Raw genomic sequence first — 13621 nt, 5'->3', positions numbered from 1 at the left:
ATTTGTGCTTTGGCTGATATTGCCAACACAGTTTCTATTTCCAAAACTAGTCAGAAAAGCTTCCAAAAGTCTCCTTTTCCCCCTCCCCTCCCTTACCCCCAAATACTTCATAAACAAGCTTCTGGTGTGTTGACCTGGAAAGTGTAATCTCAGGTGACAGGATATGTATGAAGCTCTCACCTGGTTCCTTTGATAACAGCTGAGGTATTTCATGTCATGAAGCTGAGGGTTTACAGCAGGATGACAAACATATGAAACACAGGAGTAAAAGTTTTGAGTTACATTTTGCATCCACCGTGCCTATCTGTGACTGTTCTCGTATGTGAGAACCTGCTTTTCAGAAATTTCCTTTGAAATTACCCTAAACAACGCCCTTCCAACTAAAACAGCTATCTTTTTTTTCCTGCAAACTGAATTGAAATTGCTGGTAGAGCATTTGAAATCAACATTTTATTCCTCTAACTTGATGTTCTAAATCAGTTTCATATTTTGGTTGGTATAAATGTATGTGAATAAAACCTATAATAGCTTTTAAGGCAATGTCATTTTACAGTGGAAAAAAGAATGCAGCCCTTGAAAGCAAATACCAGTAATATTTGATTGACTGTTTCAAAACCTGTTAGGTGCTGCTAGGGCTCTGATTCTAAAGGGTTAAGTCTGTAGTAAAACCCAAGAAGAATGCAAAATGATCACGAAATGACATGCTGCCTATTGTTTGTAGCTATAGGATCAAAATAACAATTATACATGCCAAATAAATTCTAAACCTGTAAAAGAGAAAAAGAGGGGGTGGCTGTAAGTACAGGTGCCAGAAGCATTAAATAACTCTCTCAGACAAGGTGCACCACTGTTGTCTTGAATGCTGCTAGGTCCCCCCAGTCTGGCATTTTTCCCCCTGCACTAGACAATGTGCATTCACTGCAGGAGACTAGGCTAAGCCTGCGTCTCCCAGACCTGCCGGCTCCTTCTGCCCAACCCGACACAGAGGTGCCTTTGTCAGTATAATTACCCTCCCCTTGTAGTAGAAATAGTTTGTTTAGAGCCTTATTTGCAGGTAGAGCTGGTATAAGCAGGAATTAGCATGCTAAAGAACCTGTCCCAGCACTGACTTGGGCTTATTTATCCGAATCTTTGACAATCAGGGTTTTTTTTCCTCTGTTGGTTTATTCAGTGAGATACTATCCGAGATTAAGAGCTTTAAGGTTATTAAAGAGATTGAAGATGGGAGCCAACTGGCTGTTGTTCGAGGAAGGCACATGTCCTGGTGTGTAGGATCTCCCAATAATTTCATGCCTGGCAGGTCTGCACCTTGGCTGCCAGAATAAACTCGGGTGGATGCTCCTTACTGCTTTCTGGGGATTGATTAAACCTCCCTTTGGCTTTCATCACGTTGTCCACATCAAAAAGGTGCGAGAAGTAAAATAAATGTTTCTTTTGCTTTTCAAGATACTGTGGCCAATCTCCCTAAGCCTTCCTAATTGGCCTGGGCTGGTTGCGGATGATTAACTTGAAGTTAAATGGGGCCTGTTTTTAAACATGCTTTCCCAGACTTTAAACGGAATGATGGGGGGAAACTTTAGACTGTTGCAATGCTGGACCAGAGCCAAGCTGGGTTATTATTAAAGTGGATCCAAGTTTTGATCCAGGTTTTGTTTACACTGAGCCAACTAAGCTGATGGACATCCCTCCCTCTCTGCATACCTGAATGTATATTATTAGTGATATTAACAATATGCCACTTCTGCCCCATGAAAAAGAGCCTTTTAATGAAGGGGGAGGAATATTAGCAGCTCAGGTTGAACTAAGAGTTGCTTGCATTTGGACTTTATTGATTTCTGTAAGTTATTTTAACTATGTCAGGATATTTCAGGGTATGAAAAAAATGCAGAGGAAAAAATGTGTGCAGTATTTGATGACAACATTGCAAAGAAAATAAAAGTAATGTGCCCTGAGGGCAAAGGTAGCGAGGAGATTTGCTCTGAGGAGAAGCATGCTCTAAAAATAAATCTTTGAAGAAACCATGTCAGTCTGTGAATGTTTCAGTAGTGAGTTTCATAATTTTCCTGTGAAGTAAATACAGTGCGGACATTTGATCCTTAAATTGTTGGGTTTTTTCATGCAGAAGTTCGTAAAACTGTAGTCTTGTCTTCCTATTTGAAGATTAAAGGTAAATTGTTAAACAGGCTTCTGTTGCACATGAGAGTCCAGAATCCTTGTTTCTGTTGAATACAAAGGTTCACCTTCTCCCTGTCCTCAAGGTAGAACATACAGGCAGAGCAGCACCAACACCAGTGCTTTTTGAGTTCCTTTATGGCATTTTCCTTAGTATCTCTAGAAAGGCATAACAAGAACCAGCGACTGGCAGCATAAATCAGACAGATCCAACTGAGTGAGAAGCCAGAGGGTCTGAACAGCAGGAGTCACTAACCTCCAAAGGGAGTGTCAGGGGAAGTGGTCAGTACTCAGTTGAAAACACAAGAAATAAGCTGACAAAGTGTGGTGGGAAGCAGTGGGAGCTGGAGCAGAGCCTGTTGTGCTCCCTGTGTTCAGTAGCTGAGTTTGTGACACACAGAGTCTGACTACAAGATCTAATGGCCTTTTTAATACATCTTTATTTTCTCAGAGGCATTCTCTGACTGCAGACTGCACTTATGAGTGTTTGGAGAAGTGGCTTGCAGGACCTGGTTTTCTTGTCACACATCCTGCTGCCTTCCCCTGCCTTGCCTCGTGGAAAGGCAACTTTACGGTTTTTCTGACACCTTGCAGCTCCTTTGTCTTTGATAACCAGCATCCAACTTGGATAAGCACTATATTTTAACTGGTATTACAGCCCAAGCTAAGCTTACAGATGTGTCCAGGCATATCATTAGATTTAATTAAATTATGTGGATATTAATATGTCCCCTGTGAAATGTCTGGCACTGAGGCATGGTCTGGTAGACCTGTGAAAAAGAGAAGTACAGTAACAAGGGCACCCCCCGAGGGTTTGTGGATGAACCTCAAGCAGTTTCACCAGGTCTCCACCCTTCCTTCAAAGAGAAGAGGCTTAGGCTCATCCATGAACCATTTCTTTCTCAAGCCTGAAAGATTTTACCCATTTTCCCAAGCCACCTCTTGTTTGTGCTTTCCTCCTGGTCTTAGTCCTGGCAGGCTCTGGTGTCCTCTGGATCTCCATACTGAGGAAAGGCAGACTTCAAATTACTTTTGCTGTTGGAGCACAGATACTATTTGATATTTTATTTTGGTAGACCTTCCCTAGTGGCCTTTTTTGCTTTTCCCTCTGCTTGAAAAACTTTTGATTGTTTGCCACTACCCCAAAAATCTTCTTCCCTGTTTGCCTCTCTCTTAGATTTGAAACCAGCTGTATTGCTGGCAACTTCGTTGGCTGATTGTGCCACTTCCACAAATTGATAACAAGGCAAATTTAACAGTAAGAGATGAAATTCATTGAAACAAACTGTATCCCAGATAATTTGTACTTCAAAATTCACAAGTAAATCAAGCTGTTACTGTTCTGCAAAAGACTTGGTGTTATGGCCCTACCCCCTCGATATATGTTGCATTATCAATTATAGTGCCTGTTTAGATGTATGGACTGGGCACTGTTTCCCCTGGAGTATTTCTTTTAAGTGGGAGTGAGGGGTGACAGACCTATCCTGTGGCTCAGTCTGTTCCAAACACATCTCACACTCCCACTATGGGTTCATGGCTACAAGGTCAACTATTTAAAGTTCTCCAAAGGTGTTTCCAGAGTTTACTCAAACATGTGATACTTTCTTCATTACCAGCACATAACTACAGTGCTACAGAGTAAGGGAGGACATGTAGACAAGATACATACAATGACAGAAATTAGTGAACCAAGGAATAACACATAGTCACTCCTCAGCAGGGTGAAATACATGAATTTCTAAAAATTTTGAGGAGAAATTGCTTTTTCTATAAACCCTTTGCAGCAAAACGAAAAAATACAATGTTGCTCTGTTCTTGGATATTCATGGTAAATTTGCTCATTCTCAAAACTTGGTCTCTTTTTCAACACAGGGTGCTAAGGCATGTTTTTTGCGTGACATCCCCTTCTCTGCCATTTACTTCCCCTGTTACGCTCATTTGAAAGCTTCATTTGCAAATGAAGATGGGAGGGTTAGCCCTGGAAATCTGCTCTTGGCTGGATCAATAGCTGGTAAGTGCCCAGATTTCTTTTTTCGTGGCTCTATACTGTGTTGGCAGCACAATAGTTACAGCAGTGACAACAATAACAAAAGCTCTCAAAAGGACTGTATGCAACAATACTGTATTTTGCAACCTTACACAGAAACAATGAAGTTACCGTGCTGTAGAATAAGTTGAAGATACTGTAAGTTCCTGGTATAATCAAAACGTTCAGGAAGCAAAAGAAAAGGAAAATAAAGTTTTTTGCTGATGTTTTGTTATCATATATCATCATCCCTTGTGAAGTTACTCTGCTGGTTTTGGCTGTGCCTCACTGAGAGGTAATGTTTTGTTGAAATGATTTATCAACAAAACCATGGCATTCATAAAATTATTTGTGATCAAATGAGTCTTGAATTTTGGTATATATAGTCCAGAAGCCACACTAGAAGTACAGCTCTCCAAACACAATGATTTAACAGGTGACAAAATGATGACAGTATTTGCTACCCTCAGTATCCCATGAAGTTACCTGGCTTCTTGAGGATTTTACCTTTATCATTTTTTTTTTAATATTAAACAAAGCAGAGGATCTTGAAAACATTTCTGCACTACCACAGATTGCTAGTTCCTAGCATACCCAGATATGACAGAGGTGCAGAGTGTGATCTTGAGCACTTGGTTGTTTTAGGTTGCTGCAAAACAGACAGAAGAGCCCAAACATGCTTAACTTCTCACAGATTAATTTAGCTTGAGTGTGCCAGAGCCTAAGGGAAAAGACAGAGACAGGCTTTGTAAGCCTCAGCTTGCCCTTGTGTGCTGTGTGGCAGGGCCCTCTGCAGCACCCAGATTCTACACCCAAAGGGGACCTCCACTTGATAGCTATCTGCTGCAGGGGGCAGCTTGAGTGTCCTGCTCCTGCAGTGTCTATGGTTGCCCCTAGGAAACAAATAGGCTTGCAAATTTGTGCAACAGGACCTTAGGGGAGTGAGTAGCAAGCAGGAGGGCTCACATCAGCAGGTATTTCCACCATGCTTATCAGGCAGGGGCTGCTTGCTCTCTCCCAGGTTCTTCCTCCAGCATGGCCCCTGGCAGACTGCTGTGACCTGCCAGGTGAGAAAAATGATGGAATGGCATGAATCCAGTACAGAAAGGTGGTTTAGCAATGTTTTCTCATTTGATTTTAAGCTTTCTCCTCCCTGAGAAAACTTCCTGACCGGTCAAGATTATACTTGGGACTGTGTCTGTTGAGGAGCAGGGCCCTTTTATAGCCAGTATCTGGTCTTAGACAACAGCTAAGATCAGTTGGTTTGTCTTGTTGAGGCATATAGATCTCTATTCAGTAGCTCATAGTCCAAAGGCATTGAGCTGGCACTAGCAAAGCCAGCTGTGTTCCAGTGACTGCTACTCAAAATCCCCTTGTCCTCTCCCCTCCCCCACCCAATTCCAGAGCTAGGCTCCAAACCCTCCAACAGGAGCTTTTACAGCCAGCCTATTTCTCACCCGTTTTAATGGAACAAAACAATTTTTGAACTTTAGATCATATTTACGGACTTGAAACATAAGATGGGTTTTTTAAGCCAAGTAATTTCTTAGATTTTCCTATTTTTCTCTTTCTAGCCATTGTCAGGTGATTGCAGACTGAGATAACTGTCCCTTTGAAGTTCAGGCACAGAAGCAGTCTTTATTGTTGCTGATATGGCTCACCAATCTAGCTATAATGTGAATTTTACCCAGTGCTTCCTGTGAATCCCATCCTAGGTTAACTCTCAGGAGCAAATTATAGTGTTAGAGATACAACACTCATCATACTGTTTACAAAAAACAAGAAATTTATTTTATTGGGTACATGTAAAGCGTGATGGGGGTGCATGTGTCCACTTTTTTGACAAAAGTCAAGGGAATGACAGAACAAAACACCCACCACTTCTGAAAAGCTGGCTTCGGTCTCTGGGCTGATGTCTCTTCTCTGGCCAGGAATCTCACCTGGTCATGGGACTTCAGATGTGTGCATGAGCTCTGGCTGCGTGTGGGAAGCTCCCCCTTCCCACACACAGCCCGTGCTGCTGGGATATTCAAGCTAGCCGTACTCAGATGTGCACCTGTGTCCTTTGCCAGTGCCTGTTGCTTGTACTGCTTACATTAACTTCCTTTCCATTGTGGTTGGGGTCACAGGCAACATGCATGTCATCTAGCTTGATCTGCTGCTGGTTTTCAGTGTTCACCAGATGTCTCAACCTGTTGTGCCGCAGCGTATTCTGAGATGATTCTGATATCATCTGCAGGATCTCTCCTTAATTTGCTCTGTCTGCTTATTGCCTCCATGAACTTCTCCTTCTCTTCCCCTAGCTCCTCTTTTTTCTTGTCAGCTCCTGCTGGGCTATTTGTCACATTCTGATTGTAAGCTTCTCTTGGCAGCAATCTGTAAATTCAATTTGTCTGTAAATGCTTTTGTCCTGTACACATAGTTCCTAAAAAAAGGATTTTAAGTATCTCAAGTGCAAAATATCCTCAATAATATAGAGTGAGTGATAAGGAGATGGAAGTCAACGTGTAGTAAGCAGAATTGTTTCTAAGTAAGTTCTTTGGTTTTCTTGAAAACACTGGCTGGCTTTTGAAGGACAAATGGCGGGCTTTAAATTGAAGACTCAGGCAATACCCTGGTGTGGGTAAGGCTAAGCAAAGAGGAATTTCAGTGTTTCTGGTGTTCAAAAACCTTGACCAGGTTTTAGTGCTTGCCTGCCAGACAGCTCGTGCTTGCACTGAGTGCACACTCAGTCAATGAGTTATTTTGGGGGGACAAGGAAAGGAGGAGGAAATCTTTTGGTGATATGCACATGATTTGATCTCTTGGAGCAGTCTGCAGGAAGGGTGCTCTGGAGCTTGAGGCCAGACCATGCTGGTTTGGACAAAAGTTGTTACAGAATTACTAAGCCGGAAAAAAAAGAAAGGGAAAGGAGATTTATGCATCTACATCTGACCACGTTGGTTTGGAACAGATGCAGAATGGAAAAGTAATAAAACCGTAAGAGACAGTGTCTTCTGGGTACAGTCTTGGTGCTTTTCTTTTTTTTTTTTTTTCCCCACTTCTAAACATGGGCAGCCCCAAATTTGGATAGGAATGATTTTAGAAATACCACCCATTGGTGATTTGGTATTTTTTACTTTCAGTTGATTATCTGCCAGGGTAAATTTAAATCTTCCTCCACATATTCTGCTGAGGATGTCAGCTGTGGCTTTGCAGCTGAGCAGTCTGCCATTCCTAATGAGAAGAATGACCCGTTTTGTAAGCCTTAGCTCTCAAGCCATGCTGAGCATGCACAGCATTATCTCGTTCTCGGTGGCATTGCTGCGTGAGGGGTGTTTGTGTGTCTGTGTTTGGATGTGTCTGCAGCCTATTCTAGCACAGTGTACAACCAGGGTGCCAGCAACCACAGAGAGGAATGAAAAGGAAAGGGAAATATCAACCTTCCCTCCAAAAGCTTTGTGCTTATTAACTATGCAAGTTTCTGATTAGCACTGAAAACTCCAATCTGTGCCTCCCAGCTTGGCAGGAAGCATGTGATATGGTGGTTCCTCTGGGAGAAGCTCTCTCTGGGTTAAGCCACATCCACAACAGCCACCTTTTGTTGCTTGTTGCTTGTTCTCCTTCCCGGCTTCTGCTTAAATCAAATGTGGCTGGATTCTCCTGATGTAAGGAGGAAAGACCTGCTTACCTCTGGATAAATGAGGTGTGTGTAGCATATGTGCCAAGCCAGTGGTACCCACCTGATGACTTTTGTGTTGGGCAGGTATGCCTGCAGCGTCTCTGGTCACCCCTGCAGATGTGATCAAAACAAGGCTACAGGTGGCAGCCCGAGCAGGACAGACCACCTACAGCGGTGTTGTGGACTGTTTTGCCAAGATCCTGCGGGAAGAAGGTCCAAAGGCTCTCTGGAAAGGAGCAGGAGGTGTGTAAAAGAGCTTTTATTGCCAGGTGATTTCTAATTGAGGCATTTGTCACTTAGGAACTGTATTCTTTTCTTTCAAGCTCGTGTATTTCGATCTTCTCCTCAGTTTGGTGTAACTCTGGTGACTTACGAGCTACTGCAGAGATGGTTTTATGTGGACTTCGGAGGAGTGTAAGTATGTGGTATCTGAATATACCAGGGATCCTGAAGTTATCCTTGGTTCTGTTGGGTCTTGGTCTTCGTTGGAACATCAGAGCCAGGGGCTTGCTAGGACATGTTGTAGAGGCTTTGTAAATATTATTTAAAGCACACTATACTCATGGAGGTTGGGATGATATTCCAGTACCTGTTTCATAGCAAGATATTACCACATTTTATATCACAATTTCAAGCAGGGGACCTATGTTAGCATAAACAGAGACAGTGGGAGGCTAAATAATGGGCTGGGGATGTAACTGTAGGGAAAATGTGATGCCTGCCAGGTCAGGATACACTCTGCATTCGTCCTCATTATTTGGTGGAAGAGCTGTGTCCCTGATTAGGGCATTTAACATCCAAAAAAGTATACAGTTGTCACCAAGTTCAAAACCAATTTGTTGGAGCTTCAGCTGTGCCTCCTGCCTTTGTTGGCAATACAGGTGGATGTGCATATATAGCTGTTTAACTTGATCCCAGAGCAGCTGCAGACTCTTTATGGATCTTTGGGGACAGCAGTTTGAAAGCCACCACAAAAATTACTTAAACTCTGCTATGTTCCTGGATTGGTTGTGTGCTGTAGCAAAGACTTATGAACCCATTACCTCAAACTGCAGTTCTGATTAATGCACTGCAAATTTTATCTGGATTTGACCATACTCAATCAACATGAAGGCTCCTAACTGTTCTGGAAGGTTTTAAAACAGGGTATTTCTCCTTACATTGCAGTATTTAATTTAGTTACTTACAGGGAAGTACACTCAGATGTCTCATTAATTTACTTTATGGAGGAGACTTTTGTGAATACTGATTTTACTCTGTGGAAGTTAATTTATTATTTTTATTATTTTGCAGAAAACCAGCTGGATCAGAGACAGTTCCTAAATCTAGGATCACGCTCCCTGCTCCTAACCCTGACCATGTTGGTGGTTATAAGTTGGCAGTTGCCACTTTTGCAGGGATTGAAAACAAGTTTGGACTTTACCTACCTCGGTTTAAGCCATCGCCACCTACCTCAAAGGCTGCTGCAGCAGTAGGACCCTAAGTTTATTGCTGTAGGGTTTTTGTTATTAGTTGGGAAAGAGCCACTTTTGTAATTGGTCAATACTTTGTTCCTTTAGCTTCTCATCATATAAAAGATTAGCTTCATTTGAGTTTTAAGGTAACTTTCATCTTAAATGTAATCATTTGTCTTTGTGCTTCCGTAACCAGATCACTGTGAAATTCTTACCAGTTGTTTTAAGTTTGGGACCATGAATGTATTTGTCCACATCTGACATGTGCTTATGTTGGGAAGACACTAATTTTAGGTTCCATTTATTGGGGAGGGCTGGGTGAGAGCTGTGAACCAGATCATTTTACAGGCAATGCTCTGTTGCAGATTACCAGGGCAGATGTCGCACATTGTCACTCAAATGGAAAGCTCAGTGGGTATCACGGTGCTCAAAGCAGAATGATTTGGACTGTGCGTGTAAATTGGGTTTGAACTTGGTGCGTGGCTGTAGAGGTCAGCAAATACATACCCGGTACCTAAGTAAGGCAGTACAGCTTCAACTTCCTACATCTGTACACGCACAAGTTCTGTTTCTGGATTGTATTATGGAGCTTTTATGTGGAACATGTTTTTGTAATGGAAACCACATTTATAAATGTTTAGCCGTTGTATTATGTTACTGGTATCAAAATGCTCAAAAGAAAGTGTTATTGTCCATAGTCCTTGCACTTTATGGCAGAACTTTTGGCATTCTACTACACATACAAGAAAATTTCATAACTAGGTGCCTATCTTGGGTTGCTGGTGTTTGGAATTCAGTCTGTATATGCACTTCTATAGTAAAACGCTGCTTGTTTAAATAACTGCAATAGAAAATTCATGCACTGTATCAATGGTACCTGCCTTAACTGCTGGCTTGTAATTGGCAAATAGGTGGTTTCAGATTCTTATTTACTTCATTGAGTCAAAAGAGATTATTATAATCTAAAATAAAAGATTTTACTTAATTTTTGGTGCCTTGCACAGTGTTTAGAAAATTCTGTATTTATGGAGATAGAAATAAACCTTTCAAAGAGATGCACACATGGTATTCTGTTACGGAAATAACACAGTACATCAAATGTCTTGTTCGACTTCAGTGATAAAGTCAGGTTAAGATGAAGCTAATATTTGCACTTGTAGGCTATAAAAACACTTGCAGCTTGAGAACAAATTACCACAGTTCCCCTGCCTAGAAAAGACATCTCTTGGTGGAGATGTCACTCAGGAAAAAAGAAACTTTTCTTCAGTCAAAAGCCAGGATTGGAGTAAGCTTTGATATTTGATCTTTACTTTTGGGGGGAGGTTAATGGTTATGATCACCTAGTCACTTGAAGGTCCTGTGGGTGTCTTCTATGATACCTCTTAAGATGAGGAATTTGACCTTACTTGTCTCCTTGGAGAGGGGCGGGTGAGGGGTGGGTGCCTTCAACCTTGGCTGTAAACTGCGGGAATGCACAGATGCAGCATCTCTGCAGAAGAATGAGTTTGGTGTGCAGTATCACACTGTGCTGTAATTTGTGGAAATACTGAAATGGAAATCACTCTGGTTTTGTATTTGGGTCATCATGAAAATTATTCTCTTGGACTAATTTTTTGTATTTTTTAAGTTACTAGTGAAATGGAGTTTGGGGGTTGGAGTAGCAGCACTTGTGCGTGTGAAGGCGAGGGGAGCAGATGACATTTGCCTGTGGCTGCATCTTGGAGTCTGGCTAAACCAGTGTGCAGAGACTGCACTGGGCTCTGACAGCCAGGAGCTGCTTCCTCTCAGCCCTGAGTATCCAAGTCTCTCCAAACAACATCTCCTTCATTTCAGAAATAGGGGGAAAAGAAGCTGTCTCTACTATTACTTCAAAATTAACAGTTGGGATTTTTGGTTAAGGCTTGTCATAGAAGTAAAACATTCTCACTGGGAGCTGCCTGTGCTTCACATGTGAGATCTTAGGCTGTTTAAGAGCTGGTTGTATACTTCATCCCTCAGATTTGCCTGACATACCATGTCAGGGGTTTCTGTGAAAAGTCAGCAGCTCAGGGAAGATGTCTGAGTGCAGAGCGGTACCTTCTCCCTGATCCAGGGGAGGAAATGCCTGGCCACTGGAGGGGCTTGGCTGGCAGCTGCTCCCTCCTGGCTCAGTCTGGAGGGGGACACCCAGGCTGCACCCACCAGAGCACATCCCTCTGCTGCCTGACACCGAACCCCAGTGCTGCTGGAGCTTTGCAGCCGGGAGCAGAAGAGGAATTAGAGCCGGGTTATTGTAGGGCTTGCACAACTTCTTGGCTCGTGTGATAAAGACCATTCGTTGCTTATGTTCCACAAAACCAATTTCTCTGCCTCCTGGTGCCCTCTCACTCCCAGGCCTGGCAGTGTATTTGTGACTTGTTCTTTATTCTGGGGATGAAGGGCAAAGCTCCCATCCCAGGAACAAAGCTCAGGCACAGCTCTCCTATGGCAAATCCATCTCAGAAGGCTGCAGCCTTCATCTCCTCTGAGAAAGACTGGACTGACACCCCCATCCATGGTGGCCCTTCCCTTCCCCATTAACTTTCCTGGAGGATTGTTCTCTCCTTCTGCCCATCTCTTCAGGGTCAGTAGACAGCAGAGGCAGGGGCAGCAGTGTTGGAAGAGCCAGTGGCTGCTTTGTTAACATGAAGCCCAGTTCAAAACATTCCAAATCGTGCTGCAGCTCTGCCCAGAGATCTTGGGGAAGATCTGTGCCCACAGTCGGCTTCCTCCAGACACAAAAGGATGCATTCCTGCTCTGAAAAGCTTGCAGGCCAAGAATTGTCAGATTGCCTTGCAAACAAACAAAACACCCTGAGGACAATGTTTGTCCTCTCTTGGTTTCTGCATGAGTTATGCAAATGGATAAAGAGTAACCTCACTTGCTTCCTGCACTCCAGCTAACTCCCTGTGACAGCAGTTCTAGAAGAAAAATGGCCAAGTACTGATGATGTTACCTGTCGGACTGAGAGTGGGGCAGGGGTGTCCCTGAAGCAGTTATCCCATGTTTGTGTTTCTCGGTCCAGCAGAAGCCGAGAGATGCTTTTCTGCCTGGTCCCCAGGGAATGGGCTGGGCTTAAGCTGACTTAATATTGACAGTTTGCAGGGATGCTTTTATGACCAAACATACCACGGGCTTCAAAAATAACTTGGGCAGGTTTTTCTAAAACTGCTAAAAATACAAAACCTGACAAACTGCTCTGCATCATCTTAGGAGGGGACAGCCTGCTCAGAATGACTCTGCTGTAGCCTCCATGTGCACATACATGTCACAGTGCATGCTGCTGAGCTCCTCTCCAGTGGCACAGGGACAATCAGGAATCCTCCAGCTTTGCTGTTTAAACACTGCTGTGAAACTCAGACTCTGTTTTTGTTTTAAACATTTGCCTTTTTTGCATAAACTAGAAGGCGGTTTGCAGAGATAGTGATCATTTGTAAGTTATTTAATGGCTGGGAATATACAAATCTCAAGATGCTTGTATTTTAGGTGTCTCCAGAGACCTTCAAACACAGCAAATAACACAGAAGCAGCCTGAGATGGTTTCTTTAATGCCATATGGTGGTTCTGCTTTCTGCATGGTGAGCAGCAGATAACTCAGGCGGTGAGACTGGGCAGCCTCTCCTGGTGCTGAGTGTTGGGATGTCATCAAAGTGTCTGTTGCCCTTCAGAGAGATGACATTTGAAGTGTAGTAATCATTTTAACTGCTCCTTGCACTGTTCCTCATCGCACCAGGAAGCAGTACTATTGCTTGCAAGATTCATTCCAGCTGCTGTAGTTATATTGCCTGGCCTTCCTCACACCCCAGGCTGTGCAGACACTGTGTATCAGACATGGTGGTGTTACTTCAGAAGTATCTTTTATCTTATGACTTTGAAGGAGAACCAGTCCTGTAAGCTTCCCAAGGACAGGTGGCTGCTCTACAGCATCTTTAGGCACTGAGTCCTGCCTTAGGACTGGTGCTGCCCTGGTGACATTGTCACTGGTCAATGGAGACCATCCCAGTCCATGTGGGATGCCGTTTTGCTCCATGAGGGGTTTCCAGTCTTCTGCTGTGCATGCGTTTTATCTACAGTCACTAAAACTCTTAAGAGCTTTTTCCACCTGTCTTGTGTGAAAGAGCCTATTCCTAGTTGTTTCCATAGCCCTAGAGATGCAGGCTGTCATTTGTAGTGTGAGATGATGATATTCCAGGGTGTGGTAGGGGCTCTGATGTTTTCAGAAGTAGCAAGTGTTTCGGGCACTGGTTTTGAGACCCAAGAGGAAACACCATCCATCTTGGAAAATGTAT

The 13621-nt window shown here is 43.1% G+C and overlaps 1 protein-coding gene across 2 annotated transcripts in view; it reads left to right on the top strand.

Moving 5' to 3' along the window:
* Positions 1 to 10298, top strand: part of LOC138106370 (electrogenic aspartate/glutamate antiporter SLC25A13, mitochondrial) — a 103187-nt gene extending 92889 nt beyond the window's left edge. For both annotated transcript variants that reach the window (XM_069006880.1, XM_069006879.1), the window contains 4 exons: positions 4045 to 4183; positions 7944 to 8102; positions 8183 to 8273; positions 9153 to 10298. In XM_069006880.1, the coding sequence (XP_068862981.1) occupies positions 4045 to 4183; positions 7944 to 8102; positions 8183 to 8273; positions 9153 to 9342 (579 nt within the window). In that variant the 3' untranslated portion in view covers positions 9343 to 10298. The remainder of the gene's footprint in view (positions 1 to 4044; positions 4184 to 7943; positions 8103 to 8182; positions 8274 to 9152) is intronic.
* The last annotated feature ends 3323 nt before the right edge of the window (positions 10299 to 13621 follow it).

The sequence above is a fragment of the Aphelocoma coerulescens genome, chromosome 2, assembly GCF_041296385.1.
Source record: "Aphelocoma coerulescens isolate FSJ_1873_10779 chromosome 2, UR_Acoe_1.0, whole genome shotgun sequence".
Lineage (NCBI taxonomy): Eukaryota > Metazoa > Chordata > Aves > Passeriformes > Corvidae > Aphelocoma > Aphelocoma coerulescens.
The sequence above is the reverse complement of the archived record's forward strand: the minus strand, read 5'-3'. Positions and strand labels throughout refer to the sequence as shown.